Source organism: Melospiza georgiana, chromosome 2 (assembly GCF_028018845.1).
Source record: "Melospiza georgiana isolate bMelGeo1 chromosome 2, bMelGeo1.pri, whole genome shotgun sequence".
NCBI lineage: Eukaryota > Metazoa > Chordata > Aves > Passeriformes > Passerellidae > Melospiza > Melospiza georgiana.
The window spans coordinates 118,653,532-118,669,820 of NC_080431.1; the positions used below are offsets into that span (position 1 = coordinate 118,653,532).

At 49.7% G+C, this 16,289-nt stretch overlaps 2 protein-coding genes across 3 annotated transcripts in view; both read right to left on the bottom strand.

Moving 5' to 3' along the window:
- The window catches only part of MORC3 (MORC family CW-type zinc finger 3), a 30,823-nt gene extending 22,433 nt beyond the window's left edge, over positions 1–8,390 (bottom strand). The window contains exons 1-2 of the mRNA XM_058019215.1: positions 8,310–8,390; positions 1,243–1,315 (exon numbers count right to left, since the gene is read on the bottom strand). Of these exons, the coding sequence (XP_057875198.1) occupies positions 1,243–1,315; positions 8,310–8,348 (112 nt within the window). The 5' untranslated portion in view covers positions 8,349–8,390. The remainder of the gene's footprint in view (positions 1–1,242; positions 1,316–8,309) is intronic.
- A 4,946-nt stretch (positions 8,391–13,336) lies between these two features.
- Positions 13,337–16,289, bottom strand: part of DOP1B (DOP1 leucine zipper like protein B) — a 61,444-nt gene continuing 58,491 nt past the window's right edge. For both annotated transcript variants that reach the window (XM_058019214.1, XM_058019212.1), the window contains one exon: positions 13,337–15,979. In XM_058019214.1, the coding sequence (XP_057875197.1) occupies positions 15,722–15,979 (258 nt within the window). In that variant the 3' untranslated portion in view covers positions 13,337–15,721. The remainder of the gene's footprint in view (positions 15,980–16,289) is intronic.

Genomic DNA, 16,289 nt, shown 5'->3' on the forward strand with positions numbered 1-16,289 from the left:
AAGGGGGGGAAAGGAAAAGGGGGGGAAAGGAAAAGGGGGGGAAAGGAAAAGGGGGGAAAAGGAAAAGGGGGGGAAAGGAAAAGGGGGGGAAAGGAAAAGGGGGGAAAGGAAAAGGGGGGGAAAGGAAAAGGGGGGAAAGGAAAAGGGGGGAAAGGGAAAGGAAAAGGGGGGGAAAGGAAAAGGAAAAGGGGGGAAATGAAAAGGCAGGAAAGGAAAAGGAAAAGGGGGAAAAGGAAAAGGGGGAAAAGGAAAAGGGGGAAAAGGAAAAGGGGGGAAAAGGAAAAGGGGGAAAAGGAAAAGGGGGAAAAGGAAAAGGGGGGAAAAGGAAAAGGGGGGAAAAGGAAAAGGGGGGAAAGGAAAAGGGGGGAAAGGAAAAGGGGGGAAAGGAAAAGGGGGGAAAGGAAAAGGGGGGAAAGGAAAAGGGGGGAAAGGAAAAGGGGGGAAAGGAAAAGGGGGGAAAGGAAAAGGGGGGAAAGGAAAAGGGGGGGAAAGGAAAAGGGGGGAAAGGAAAAGGGGGGAAAGGAAAAGGGGGGAAAGGAAAAGGGGGGAAAGGAAAAGGGGGGAAAGGAAAAGGGGGGAAAGGAAAAGGAAAAGGGGGGAAAGGGAAAGGGGGGAAAGGGAAAGGGGGGAAAGGGAAAGGGGGGAAAGGGAAAGGAAAAGGGGGGAAAGGGAAAGGAAAAGGGGGGGAAAGGAAAGGAAAAGGGGGGGAAAGGAAAAGGAAAAGGGGGGAAAGGAAAAGGCAGGAAAGGAAAAGGAAAAGGGGGAAAAGGAAAAGGGGGAAAAGGAGGGAAAGGAAAAGGGGGGAAAGGAAAAGGGGGGAAAGGAAAAGGGGGGAAAGGAAAAGGGGGGAAAGGAAAAGGGGGGAAAGGAAAAGGGGGGAAAGGAAAAGGGGGGAAAGGAAAAGGGGAGGGAAATGTGTGACCAAGGGTTGCTCCCTTGGCAGCAGCAGAGTGCTCAGTCACTCCCAGGCCACAGCTTTATTTGGAGGAAGCAGCTCCTCACTCACTCCCTGCCTGTGGAAAAGAGGAACACTGGGGATGTGCAGCTGGCTCCTGCTCACAGTCACAGCCAGCATGATCAGCAGGAGCTAACAAACTGCTGCACAAGCCCCAGGTAATGCAGGTAACAGGAGCAGAACAAAAAGCAAAACACTGAGGATGTTCAGCCAGGTTTTTCCCTAAAAGGAAGGAAAAAGGGTTTGAAACAAGAAACAAGAATTGTTCCAAGCTGTTGATCACCTACCTATGAGCTCTGCAATTGCACTGAAGGGCCAGGTGTGGCTGGTGGAGTTGGTGTGCAAGAACTTTGGGCACAGCTGCAAGAAAGCACAAGCAGGGCATTAGTTTGGGCTCTCCAAGGCAGAAACCAGGCTGTTAAATACAGGACATTTCATGAGGCTGGTTTGGACACCACCACCAAAAGGCTGGAACTGAATTGATTTCTGGGTTTTGGCAGGGAACATTAACACAGCTCCTCTTGAGGAGGAAATCCAGCACAGTTTCAGCATGTTCTGAGCATGGGCTGTCATCCTAACAACCTTATCTTTAAAAGGAACTATTGCTATCTAATGATGCCAGAGGTTACAGAAAACATCAAAGCCATGGTGCAAACCAGCAAGAGAAGCTCTCAGATGTTAAAAACTCCCATCTTAAACCAGAAGGATTCAAACCTCACATGAAGAGTGAGCAGCACCCAAAACCCTCTGTGGGGTCTGTGCCCACAGCGACCAAAATCCCCTCTCAGGGGGTGCTTGGTGCTTTCAGCACTTGGATCTCACACATTCCATGTACCCAAAGGCACAGAATTAGGTGAAAAAGTGCAAATACAGCACCTCCTTATGGGATGCAACTCAGAGATGTCAGTGCCAAAGGAATTGCCAAGCAGCCCCAGCCCAGGCTCACACACATTCACTTCAAGACTGGGAAAAGCAGAACTAAAAATCCGTGTGAGTTAAGGACCTGTCCAGGAAACATTTGGAAAAAATTGAAGTGCTGCAGCTGCTGGTTGTGTTTGCATCACCCCTGAGGAATCCATGGTTCCACTCCCACAAAGGCTTTAACACAAACCCCTGCACAGAGCTGCCCAAGCCCCCCTGCCTGACTCGTGGTGATGGCACAAAAAGCAGCAAAATGAACACAAACCACTGAAAAGTGCCCTTGTACCACTGAGTTACACAAAACCCACAGCAAAATCCACATTATTGCACAGAGAAAATCTGAGACAGATTATAAATACCGTGTGCATGCCCACATTGCATTTTTACAGAGTTATTTGTTCACAAGCACTTTTAACAAAGGGATGAAGTGTAAATAAAAGTGCAAATAAAAGCAAGCAGCCACCTCAAAGCCCCAAGGTGAAAAGGAATGATGCTAAAAGCAAACTCTGAGGCACAAAGCAGGCACAGAGCAGGAAAATGCCACAAGGAGAGGCAGCAGCCCCGGCTCAGAGCAACAGAAGGTGCCAAGAGCTGTCACCTCCATTCTCAGGTCACAGCAGCACATGACACAATTCCAAGTGCAACCTAATCCCTGATTTCTCCACGGAGCACCAGAGGGAGCAGACAGCACCTTCCTCAGTGCCATCTGTGCTGCAGAGCTCCAGGTTTGCAGAATCTGGGGCAGGGAGTCAGCCTAAGGCAGGGAGCTCCCAGCAAACACCTCCAAGAAATTCTGAATCCAAAAGAAAATTCCTCTGGGTATTAATGGAAATGGAAACCTCACATGTGGGCAAAAGGATCTTGGGATTTCTCCCTCAGAGCCCTGGGTGATTCTGCAGCATCTGCTCCTGGGTTTTCTAAGCTTTGGGATCAAAATCCACCAGAAACAACTGGTGGGGCTTTTCCCACCTGAAATCCTTCCCTGGCAAAAGGAAACCTCATTTAAAAACCCCAACCCAGCACAGGGATGCACGTTCAGGGATTTGGCATCTGCTCAGCTCCCTGCTGGAACAGTGAACAACTCCAGGCACACAGAAGGCTGCAAGTGCTGGATTCCCTGCTGGATTAATGGATTATTCCTGGATTCATTCCTGGATTCCCTGCTGGATTCCCTGCTGGATTCATGGATTCATTCCTGGATTCATTCCTGGATTCCCTGCTGGATTCAGGGATTCATTGCTGGATTCATGGCTGGATTCCCTGCTGGATTCATGGATTATTCCTGGATTCATTCCTGGATTAATTCCTGGATTCATTCCTGGATTCCCTGCTGGATTCCTGGATTCATTCCTGGATTCCCTGCTGGACTCATGGATTCATTCCTGGATTCATTCCTGGATTCATTCCTGGATTCATGGCTGAATTCTCTGCTGGATTCATGGCTGAATTCTCTGCTGGATTCATGGATTCATGGCTGGATTCCCTGCTGGATTCATGGATTTATTCCTGGATTCATTCCTGGATTCCCTGCTGGATTCATGGATTCATTCCTGGATTCATTCCTGGATTCATGGATTCATGGCTGAATTCATTGCTGGATTCATTCCTGATTCTCTCCTGGATTTATTCCTGGATTCCCTGCTGGATTCATTCCTGGATTCCCTGCTGGATTCATTCCTGGATTCTCTGCTGGATTCATGGCTGGATTCCCTGCTGGATTCCTGGATTCATTCCTGGATTCATTCCTGGATTCATTCCTGGATTCCCTGCTGGATTCATGGCTGAATTCATTGCTGGATTCATGGATTCATTCCTGATTCCCTCCTGGATTTATTCCTGGATTCCCTGCTGGATTCATGGCTGGATTCCCTGCTGGATTCACTCCTGGATTCCCTGCTGGATTCATGGCTGGATTCCCTGCTGGATTCACAGATTCATTCCTGGATTCCCTGCTGGATTCCCTGCTGGATTCATGGATTCATTCCTGGATTCCCTGCTGGATTCCCTGCTGGATTCATGGCTGGATTCCCTGCTGGATTCCCTGCTGGACTCATTGCTGGATTCATGGCTGGATTCATGGATTCATGGCTGGATTTCCTGCTGGATTCATGGCTGGATTCCCGGCTGGATTCATGGATTCATTCCTGGATTCCCTGCTGGATTCATGGCTGGATTCCCTGCTGGACTCCCTGGAATCTCAGCAAGAGGGACTTGGCAGGAAGCCCTGACTGTGGTTTTGACAGAGGCATCAACTCACACTTGGGAATTTTATGGAATTCTTGAGGTTGGCACAGCCCTGCCAGCCCATGCAGTGCCAGCTGTGCCCCATGGGCACCTTGTCCCCAGCCCAGAGCACTCAGTGCCACCTCCAGGGGACACCTGCAGGGATGGGCACTGTAAAGCTCCCTGGGCATCTCCTTCCAAAGCCTGAGCTCCCTTTCCATGGGCAAATTCCTTCTGAAAAGGAAGCAGCACCTCCCCTGACCATCAGACAACACTCAGGAAGGACAGAAAGAACCTCAGTGTCACCCTCAGTGTCACCACCACCAATAAATGTCCTTTTCTGCCTGTGAACCAAACCATTCTGTGTGCACAGCAATCAAAGCTTGCCTGTGTGACACAACAACAGCTGCACTGCTGGGAACCAGTGGGAATTGTGAAAACAACACCTCGGGAATCCTGCTGGCATTCTGCAGATCAGTGCCTGGGGGAGGGCTGAGAAAGGCAGCAATGGGCTGGGAACTGTCACGGGGACAGGAGGGGCAAGGTGGGAACTGGAAGAGAAAGGCTGCAATGGCTCACAGGGCTGGGAACTGTCACATTTACAGCAAGGGCAAGGTGGGAACTGGAAAGAAAGGCTGCAATGGGCTGGGAACTGTCTCAGGTACAAGAAGGGAAAGATAAGAACTGGAAAGAAAGACTGCAATGGCTCACAGGGCTGGAACTGTCACATTTACAGCAAGGGCAAGGTGGGCACTGGAGCCAATCTCCCATCCCTCAGCAAAAGCTGAGCACGAGTGCCACAAGGAATTCATGGGAGAGTTACCCCAGGGCACACAGCACCCCCTGAGCACAGAACCCACACTGGGGAGGGCTGAGAAAGGCTGCAATGGGCTGGGAACTGTCACAGGGACAGGAGGGGCAAGGGGGGAACTGGAGAGAAAGGCTGCAATGGGCTGGGAACTGTCTCAGGTACAGCAAGGGCAAGGTGGGCACTGGAGCCAATCTCCCAGCCCTCAGCAAAAGCTGAGCATGAGTGCCACAAGGAATTCATGGCACAGCTCCCCCACAGCACACAGCACCCCCTGAGCACAGAACCACACTGAGGGAGGGCTGAGAAAGGCTGCAATGGGCTGGGAACTGTCACAGGTGCAATGTATACTGCCCACCCACTGCAGTCAGATCCTCAGAATAAAATTGCTGTCTCCTGCTTTGCTGGGGGCAGCTGGGCAACCCTGCTCAGGCTATCTCTCACTCTAAGGATCTCCATTTCTCATGCTAAGTGAGAACAATATTGTAACCAAGGACTTCTTCATGAGAAACCAGCTCTGTTATGAGCACAGCTGTGCCCTCCCAGCCCCAGAAGGCCAAGAGGTCCCTCCCCAGGACACTTGCTTTACCCTCTGGGTGAGGCTGGAGAGTGCAGGCAGGGCTGCAGTGTGTGTGGGGACCATGCCAGGTCCAAGGTGGGCACTGGAGCCAATCTCAGCAAAAGCTGAGCACAAGGGAATTCATGGCACAGCTCCCCCAGGGCACACAGCACCCCCTGAGCACAGCACCCACACTGGGGGAGGGCTGAGAAAGGCTGCAATGGGCTGGGAACTGTCACAGGGACAGGAGGGGCAAGGTGGGAACTGGAGCCAATCTCAGCAAAAGCTGAGCACGAGGGAATTCCTGGCACAGCTCACCCTGAGCACAGCACCCACACTGCCCTGAGCCCACCCAGAGCCCACCCTGCCCGGGCAGGGACACCCCAGCAGGGCACGGTGCCCCCAGCCCCTCCAGCCTGGCCCTGCTCATGGAAACAAGGGCACAACATCAGATTAAAGAGCAGCAGAACAGTGCTTTCAGGCCATCACTTCTGTAGTTTCCTGCAGTGCAACCCAGCAGTCAGCAACCACTCCCTAATTCCTGATGAACTCACCAGGAAATATTTCAGTCCGTTTGTCCTTACACTTCATTCATCAATGCACCACTTTAATTAGCTCAGAATTAATTGAGATTCAGTAAGAGCTGAACACTCACTTTGCCAATCCAGCTGTTTTGCTCACTCAGCCAAACATATTTCGTTATTAAGTGGGTTTTGTTTGGTAATTTCATTTTTTCTGAATATCTGAAACCTGTCCTGAGAGCAGCATCCCCTGCAGGTGTAACAGCAAATATTGGGGAATAAATCAGTTTATCTCTCAAAAATGACAGGCAGCTTTGGGAATTTCAGCTCCCACCCTTGCAGATCCCAAGGTGTGCACAAATCCCAAAGCCCTGCAGAGTTTGCCTCACCTCAGGAACTCACTGCTTGCAAATGATAAATTTTTGTTGTGTCATCTGTGATCACTACAGTAATTCATTCATCTGAGTGAAAAATGCAGCTTGGTTTAGCCTGCATTTATTGAACAACTTCTTGGGAACAATTCTGCCATTTCCACGGGATTGTTTAGGTTGGCACAGCCCTGCCAGCCCATGCAGTGCCAGCTGTGCCCAGCCCAGAGCACTCAGTGCCACCTCCAGGGGACACCTGCAGGGATGGGGACTCCAAACCCCCCTGGGAATCTCCTCCCAAGCCCTGAGCACCTTCCCAGCCAGAAATTCCTCCTGAAATTTCTGCACAATCCCAGGTCAGCCCTGTTCAATGAACCACATCAAGGGACTGATCCAAATTAAAAACCACCCTTAAAATATTAACCTGGATCACTTCCCTCAGCTGCTTCATTGTGCAGCTGGACAGAAATACTGCCAGAGCTGCAGCAGGAGACAAATTCCAGTGGGAAAAATGAGTTCCCAGGCCCTCCCAGTGCCTCTGAATCCACGGGAATATTTTATATTCCCAAAGAACTGGGATTATCAGCTCTCCCCACCATTCCCTGCATCACAAAGCCTTTTACAAAACCGCATCAGCTGCTTCACCTGAGCAAAAAATAAATAAAAAAAAAAAAAGAGAAAAACCCTACAAAACCCACAGCTTTCACTGGAGAGTCACTGAATGCAAATTCTCAGCTGTGCCTGCGACAGGCAAAACCAAAGAGCAGCCTAAAAATAATTCAGAAAGTTCCCAAGTGCATCTTGTTTCGTTTGTACCTCTGAGAGTTCAGTCTGGCAAAGTGATTTCAACCTGAGAATTATTTTAAACTCTGAACTGCCACATACAAAGGCTGATTTTTGATATTTTTCCTCTCAAGACAACCAATAACACATTCAAAATGTAATAATAAGCCCAAATCTTTGTCTAAAGAAACAGAACAATCCAGCTGCAATAAAATATCACACAAAGTGTGGGTTTCAAACACTTGCAAGAATTAAAGGCCTGAAATCAAAATCTAAATGCAATTTTGGAACTTTGAGGAGATGATGTTTAGGGCTCACGTCTGGAATAATTCATTTTAGCAACTTTTATTAGGGTAATATAAATTCACATTAAGATAACAGAAATGGATGTTAGGGTACCATAAATCGATATTAGGTGATAAAATTGCAGCCAGAGGTTGGACTCAATGATCTGGGAGGTCTTTTCCATCCTAAACGATTCTGTAATTCCAACACTCCTTAACACTCGCTATTTGTCACTCAAATATTTCACAAGTTACTCATCAGAACACTGTCCTAAAGGTGACGAGTACAGGTGAGATTTACAGACATCGACTTGGGGAAAAACTCTCCTATTTCCCCTAAAAAAAGCAGCTTTAACTTCATTTCTATCAGCACAAACAACCGAACCGATCGCCACAACAGCTCAGCAACAGCACCGCGACTGAAAACCCAACCCAGCAGCCCCGAACTGCGCGAACACTCATCGCTCTCAGCCGCAATATTAGGGTTAAACTCTAATTAGGCCGCTCGCAATAAAAGTAGTTAAGATTTGGACTTCCAAGTTGGCAATTAGAGGTCACGGCGCTTGCCAGAGGCGGGGAAATCCCGCCCCCAGCCCCGAGCCCACCCCCAGCCCTCAGCGTCCCCTCGGACAGCCCGGCCGGCCCCACAGAGCGGAATTCTGGCGGTTCTGAGCGGGGCTGAGGGCGGGGAGCCCCCGGCCCCCACAGAGACACTCAGCGCTCCCCGCCCTCGCTGGGGGAGGCACCCCGGAGGTGCCCAAGGCCAGCCCGGACGGGCTCCGAGGTGTCCCTGGCCATGACAGCCGGCTGGAAGGAGCCGGTCCCCAGCGGGTCCCCCGGGTGCCGTGTCCCGGCCGGCCGCGGCCCCGCCGCCCGCCCGCACTCACCGCGCTCAGGCGGATCCCGCCCTGTGTTTTCGCCGCCATCTTCAGGCCGCGGCCCCGCGCGCGCTTCCGCCTCCCCGCGGCCTTGCGCGCTTCCGGGCCCGGGCGCGCGCACGCGGGGCGGGGCTTGAGGGAGAGGCCACGCCCCCTCCTGTCGGTGGGCGGGGCCGGGGTGCTGAGGGCGCTGTGAGGGGATGGCGGCGGGGCGGAGTGAGGGGATGGAGTGGGTTGGGACAGGGCTGGGACATCATCCTGGACAGCTGTGCCCGATCACCGCCTTGTCCCCAGCCCAGAGCACTCAGTGCTACCTCCAGGGATGGACCCACCAAACCCCCCTGAGCACCCTTTCCAGGAAAAAAAATTCCCAGTATCCACCCTGAGCCTGCCCTGGCCCAGCCTGAGGCCGCTCCCTCTGCTCCTGTCCCTGTTCCCTGGCAGCAGAGCCCGACCCCCCCGGCTGTGCCCTCCTGGCAGGGACTTGTGCAGAGCCACGAGGGCCCCTGAGCCTCCTTTGCTCCAGCCTCAGCCCCTTCCAGCTCCTCAGGGATTCTGCAGCCCCTTCCCAGCTCCCTCAGGGATTCTGCAGCCCCTTCCAGCTCCTCAGGGATTCTGCAGCCCCTTCCAGCTCCTCAGGGATTCTGCAGCCCCTTCCCAGCTCCCTCAGGGATTCTGCAGCCCCTTCCCAGCTCCTCAGGGATTCTGCAGCCCCTTCCCAGCTCCGTTCCCTGCCCTGGACACGCTCCAGCCCCTCCAGGGCTCTCCTGCAGGAGCAGAACTGGGCACAGCCCTGGAGGGGCCTCTCAGAGCCAGCACAGAGGGACAATCTGATTGTGATCATGGTCTCCTGAACAGGGACACTTGGAATCAGCAAAAATGCTGAAGTAGAAACTGGACTGGGGAGCCAGACGGGAACACTCGGAGTGGCTGGAGGGCAGGAGCGCTGTGGGAAAGTCCCAGCTGTGCCTCAGTGGGAAAGGCCCTGGGGGTGCTGTGACAGGGGCTGGACACGAGCCCAGGGGTGCCCAGGGGGGCAGGAGGCCCCTGGCAGCTGGGCTGGATGGGGAATTGTGTGTGCAGCAGGAGCAGGGCAGGGATTGTGTGGTGATCACACATCCTCTGAACAGAGACACAGCTCGCTGCCAGGATTTTCCTGGGAAGCTGCGAGAAGTTGTGAGAAAGTTCAGAGAAGAGAATGAAAAACAATTCTTATCTCCATTTGCTACACCTGTTGTTGTGTACATGTAGAACGTGCTGGGGAGATTATTTACCAAAGAGTGATTTCTTAATTAGACACTGGATGGTGTTTAGAGGGATTGGCCAGTCAGGTCAGAGCTGTATCAGACTGTCAGTAAGGGTTACAGACTTCTTAGTGAGATAGTGTAGTATAGTATAGTATAGTACAGTACATTAATATAATATAGCTTAATGAAACAATTGATCAGCCTTCTGCAATCATAGAGTCAATATTTATTATTCTCCATTCAGGGGACCATTACCACAACAGGATTGTCCCTCTGTGCTGGGGTCCCTCCAGGGCTGGGTCCAGTTCTGCTCCTGCAGGAGAGCCCTGGAGGGGCTGGAGCGTGTCCAGGGCAGGGAACGGAGCTGGAAGGGGCTGCAGAATCCCTGAGGAGCTGGAAGGGGCTGCAGAATCCCTGAGGAGCTGGAAGGGGCTGCAGAATCCCTGAGGGAGCTGGAAGGGGCTGCAGAATCCCTGAGGAGCTGGAAGGGGCTGCAGAATCCCTGAGGAGCTGGAAGGGGCTGCAGAATCCCTGAGGGAGCTGGAAGGGGCTGCAGAATCCCTGAGGGAGCTGGAAGGGGCTGCAGAATCCCTGAGGAGCTGGGCAGGGGCTGCAGAATCCCTGAGGGAGCTGGAAGGGGCTGCAGAATCCCTGAGGGAGCTGGAAGGGGCTGAGGCTGGAGCAAAGGAGGCTCAGGGGCCCTCGTGGCTCTGCACAAGGCCCTGCCAGGAGGGCACAGCCGGGGGGGTCGGGCTCTGCTGCCAGGGAACAGGGACAGGAGCAGAGGGAGCGGCCTCAGGCTGGGCCAGGGCAGGCTCAGGGTGGATATTTGGAAACATTTCTGCATGGAAAGGATGGTCAGACATTGGAACAGGACACTCAGGGTTGTGGTGGTGTCCCCATCCCTGGAAATGTTCAAAAGCCTTGTGGATGTGGCACTTGAGGCCGGGGTTTCATGGTGAGCACGGTGGTGGTGCTGGGGTCATGGCTGGCTGTGAGGAACCTTCAGGGACTGAAATGATTCATGCCTGGAGCATTGGTATGAAGGAGTTTTGCCCATTAAAACAAAAACTGTGGAACCACAGAAGCCTCCACCTGGCTGGGACTTTGGCCTGTAAGCTGAACCCCTACATACACCTTTGTTCAGTCCTGCCAGCCTGGGGGCAAACAAACAGGGCTGAGAGAGAGGCAAAACAAGGGCCAAGCCCAGCAGAGCTCCTTCCCTGGCAGGGTTTGGGGTGTGGGGACCACAGTGGGCAGCTCTGCACAGCCTCCCCTGGAACGAGGGAGCAGCTTTGGGTGTCACCTCAGGGCCTCGCCCAAAGTCCAGAGGCACTGAACACCACAGGGCACATCCCAGGGGCACATCCACGGGACACTGACATCAGGGACACCTCAGGGGTGTCACAGTCCATCCACGGGACACTGACATCAGGGCCACCTCAGGGGTGTCACAGTCCATCCACGGGACACTGACATCAGGGACACCTCAGGGGGGTCACAGTCCATCCCTGAGTGTCCCCCTGAGTCATTCCCTGAGTCATTCCAGCCCCACAGGGCACATCCACGGGACACTGACATCAGGGACACCTCAGGGGTGTCACAGTCCATCCACGGCACACTGACATCAGGGACACCTCAGGGGTGTCACAATCCATCCCTGAGTGTCCCCCTGAGTCATTCCTGAATCTTGCACCTCAGGACTGCATGGGATGCTACAGATCTCTTGTCTGCTGCAAGAGACAGCCCTGGGCATTCCCCGCTGGCCTGAGCTACATTAACCCTTGGGATTCTGAGCTTTTGTGGATCCATCACCACCAGGAGCGCTGGAGAGGATCAACAGAACATCACTGGGAACTGTGGAGTGATGATATTTTCTTTATTCTGTCCTTGTCACTCTCTTTCTGTCCCCCCCCCCCCCCCACTTTGCTATTTCTTTATTTTCTCTCTCTATTTACTATCAGATAAACCCATACTATTGTCATGGCATATGGTCTTGTTTGCACCTTAATTCAGGCAGAGGCATTTTTAATAACTTTAATAACTGGATCTTGACAGAACCTAAAGATCTTTTCCAGCCTTGGTGATTCTGGGATTCCTTCTTTGACCCCAAGCTCATCTCCTGGAGCAGAGCAGGATGACCCTGGAGGAGCCTCTGGGAATTTTGTGTGACACTCCCTGCCCTCATCCCTGTGCCAGAACAAGGACATTTGTCCCAGAAATTGCTGTCCCACTCCTCATGGCCACAGCCACATCCTGCTGTTCCTCACAGCAATCCTTGGGTGGCTCCTCAGCTCTCAGTGTTTGGCACATCCACATCCATCCCTCAACCAATGTTGGGCAGGGAAGGCTGAAATGGGAGCAGCAGCTTTCCCTCAGTGTGGCCTCCTCACTAAAATCAACTAAATTAAAAAATAAACAAAAATAAACTAGCCTCCACACTGAAATAGAGATGGTAAAGTAACATGTTAAACATGTTAAAATAACATATTAAAGTAACTGTGAGATTCTGTGAGAACTTGAAACAGAGAAATCAGAGTGATAAAGATGCTGTACCCCCAAGGAGATGATTTCAGAGATAGATAGTGAGAGCCTTTACCTTTAAACAGCTCATCTTTAAAACACTACCCCATAAGGTAGCATAGCCCATAAACAAAACCAGAACAAAACTTATAAAAAATGAGAAGGATTTCACAATTACAATTTTCCCTGGACTGCTATTTATAAAGAGAAGCACAAGAAAATTGTTTTCTTGTAGAGAAATCTTCATAACATTAACTCCCTAAGTAAACTATAAAAGACTATTTTGGAAGCACTAAACTGACTGAAATTTTAGGTTCTTTTTCTCTACATTGTCAGTAAAAAAGTTATAAGAAAAAGAAAAGTATCCTAAAGATTTTATTCTGATTATTATTACTCTTTCTTTTAGTTGCTGTTAATAAATTTTTCTTTATACCCTTATAAAATTTTAAACTTATTTTACTTTTCTCCTAATCCTACATCACAGCAAAAACTAAGTAAATACATTCTAGTGAGTACAATAATAATTAAGAAACATTGAACCCACCACACCAAAGAATCTCAAATTAACAAACCAAAACCACTACACAAAATCAGTATTTCCACCCAATTTCAAACTAAAACCACCACACACCTTTATTTAAACCACACTCCTCCTGCCTGAGCTGTTAAAGCTCATGGCACAGAAGAGTTTTCTTCCCAGGCATTCCCTTGGATGTGTGGAAGTTTTCCCTTGGATGTGTGGAAATGTTCCCTTGGATGAGTGGAAATGTTCCCTTGGATGTGTGGAAATGTTCCCTTGGATGAGTGGAAATGTTCCCTTGGATGAGTGGAAATGTTCCCTTGGATGAGTGGAAATGTTCCCTGGGATGTGTGGAAATGTTCCCTTGGATGAGTGGAAATGTTCCCTTGGATGTGTGGAAATGTTCCCTGGGATGTGTGGAAGTTTTCCCTTGGATGTGTGGAAGTTTTCCCTTGGAGATGTGGAAATGTTCCCTTGGATGTGTGGAAATGTTCCCTTGGATGTGTGGAAGTTTTCCCTTGGATGTGTGGAAGTTTTCCCTTGGAGATTTGGAAATGTTCCCTTGGAGATGTGGAAATGTGAGGGCTCTGGGCTGGGGACAAGGCGCCCACGGGGCACAGCTGGGACCTGATGATCTTGGAGATCTTTTCTGTGCTTCAATCTGGGAGCTTTTCCAGAGTCAGATAAAAATTAGAATTGGTGAGTGAGCAGTGAAGGCAGGTTGAAAAATAAGAACTGCATTTGAAAAGGCATTGCAAAATAACATTTAATATTCATAGAAGAATTACATTCATGTATGGCATGGGATACACAACCATCACTTAATGCTCTACACTTCAAGTCCTGCTGCTCTTCAGCAGTTTTACCTTGGTTGCACCTCCTGATTTTGATTTTTTCTTTCAGGACAATGAAATCCTTTGGAATATTTCCAGGTCCCCCTTGGGCCCCCTGTGGCTCTGCTGTATTGGAGCTGAAGTGTCCCAAGGACAAAGCTGAGCTTGGTTAGACTGAAAAGCAAAATCACAGCAAAGCAAAAGCATTTCCTGCCCTGGAAAAGCAGAGGATGTCTGAAGTTCCAGGCAAAAACATTTCCAGATTGCAGATGGCCAGTGAGGCTGTTCTGCTTTGGTGGGAGCAGCTCAGAGCAGGAGAGCTCTGCTGTGGCTCCTCAGGGGATTTATCAGCAGGAGAAAACCGCAGTTAGTCCCACATGGAACAGTAACAAAGTCATGGAATAAAGGAATCAAACATTCCCCTTTGGGCCTGTGGAATTGTGCTCCTCCAGCACTCAAACAGGACTTTCAGTGAAAGCCCTTTCCTCCTTTTTCACATCTTATTTATAATTATAAAAGATCTGCTTGGATACTAAATCTTAAATAACCTTTTCTTCTGAAGTGGAAGGATTCTGCAAGTCCCTTAAATGTCTGATGCCACTGAAAGCAAAAAGTTTTCTTAGATTTTAACACCATTTGACGGAATCATGGAATAACAGAATCCTGGAATGGTTTGGGTTGGAGGGGACCTCAAATCCCACCCAGTGCCACCCCTGCCATGGCAGGGACACCTCCCACTGTCCCCAGTGTCCAGCCTGGCCTTGGGCACTGCCAGGGATGCAGGGGCAGCCCCAGCTGCTCTGGGAATTCCATCCCAGCCAGGAATTCCTGCCCACCCAACCTATCCCAGCTAACCCTGCTCTTCTTTCTCAGCATTTGAAGGGAAATATCCAAGTATGGAATGCAACCAGCAGGAAACTGAAAGTGAAAAATACCAAACCGTCCTGAGTATTCAGATTATCCACAGAAATTATTGAAGATGGGTGGGAAATGAACACAAACATTTTAACAATGTCCTGCTCCAACATTCAAGCGATGCTTTCAAAGGGTAACTTTTCACTTGTGCTCATTCCAACAGCATTAGAGACCATTAATAAATTATATTAATAGAAATAATTCACATTCTTAATGACCACACCTCAGTGAACCACTTTCCTTCACTGTAAAAATGCAAAGATTTAAATAAGTTTAGCACAAGCCTCTTGTGCTGTTATTTCTGTCCAGTATTCCAGTGTGAGAGGAAAGGATGTTTCATTATTTTAGTTTATAAACCCAAGATGAAAATCTCATCCATCTGTACCTAAAACTGCAGAGAAGCCTCCCTTGTTGTTGTGGGAGTTTGGGAAAGAGAAATCCTTGACTCCCAACCAAATCTTTTCCCATAGAAAATTTTTCCCTTAGGAAAAGCACTGGGATGATCCCCCTACCTCTCTCACCATCCAGCAACAGCCAAATACATTCTTTTGTACAAAAATGTTCTTACAAAAACAAAAAACAAAGAATATTATTTTCATTTCAGTTAAGCAATTTCTGTTTTTACAGCATTATCTTCATTTAGTTGCATTTCAGAAGCTGCAGCCACCTGAGTCACTGAAAGAACCAAAGTTTTTCATTTAAAAAATATGAATTTAAATATTTTAATCGATTAATTAAAATCAAAATCCCCTCAAGTAATGCTAATTACAAAATGTTCCTGCAGAGGTTTGTGTTTTATGCACATTTCTGATTTGTGAGGAATTGCTAAGCCTGAAGATGCTGCTCTGAAATGACAGCCAGGGCAAAGCTGCAGCTCCTTGCACAATGCTGAGCCTCAGACAATCCATGTGTGGGGAATTTGGGGGATTTTTTTAGAATTTGATCAATTTAGGTCAAATTAGGGGCTTTCACCTCAGGAAATGACTCGCTGCAAACTGACTGTACACTGACATGCAATATTGGATTTTCCTTCCATTTTCCTTCAGGACTCAGTTCCAAAAGCACTTTAAAGTCCTGGAGAACTCCCAGGACAGCTGCTACTTCCACCAAGTCCAAAATATTCTTCCTCTATTTACAAAACATCTTTAATCCTTCCCATGGAAAACAAATAAACCACAGAAACTCTGAGAAATTCCCACCAAACCTCCCTTATTCCCTTATCTCCACAGCAGCTGGAGATTCCTGCTTTTTACCACCTGAATAGTTGGAGAGAAATCCCAAAATGCAGCTGGAAATCCCAAAATGCAGCTGGAAATCTGGGGGAAAAAAACCAGAATTTCAGCCAAGCTTTCCCCTGTGGTTAATTCAGGAGTGTCCCAGTGCTCAGCTTTCCATATTTTCCAGGAAATCCAATTCCACACTTTCCTCCAGCTGCTGCAGGACCCTGCTGCTGCTGCTGCCAGGGGAATGCAGGGGGGCAGCTGCAGAGGGCTGGCAGTTGTGGGGGGCACTGCCAGGGGCTGTGAATGCCCAGCACAGGGTGTGGAAGAAAGGCAGCAGCTGGGTGATGCTGGACACCGAGTGCAGGCTCAGCAGGGGGAATTTGGGATTCCTGGCAGCTCCCTCGGGGTGCTTTGGGTCCTGAAAGGGAAAAAAAAACAAAACAAAACAAAAACAAAAACAAAAAAACAAAATCAGGGATTTATTAAAGGTAAAGGTTGGAAAGGATCTTGAAGATCAAGCAGCTCATCCGTGAGTTTTCCATTGTCCCAGCTGCTCCAAGCTCTGAGCAACCTGGCCTTGGGCATTCCAGGGATCTCAAGGCAGCCACAGCTGCTCTGAGCAGCATTTTCCTCACAGGGAATATCTAAAAATCCCTTCAATAACTTAAAAACTGGCATTTAAGGACAACAACAACAGGCCAAGGGTGGCTGGAAGATTGCCATGAAAT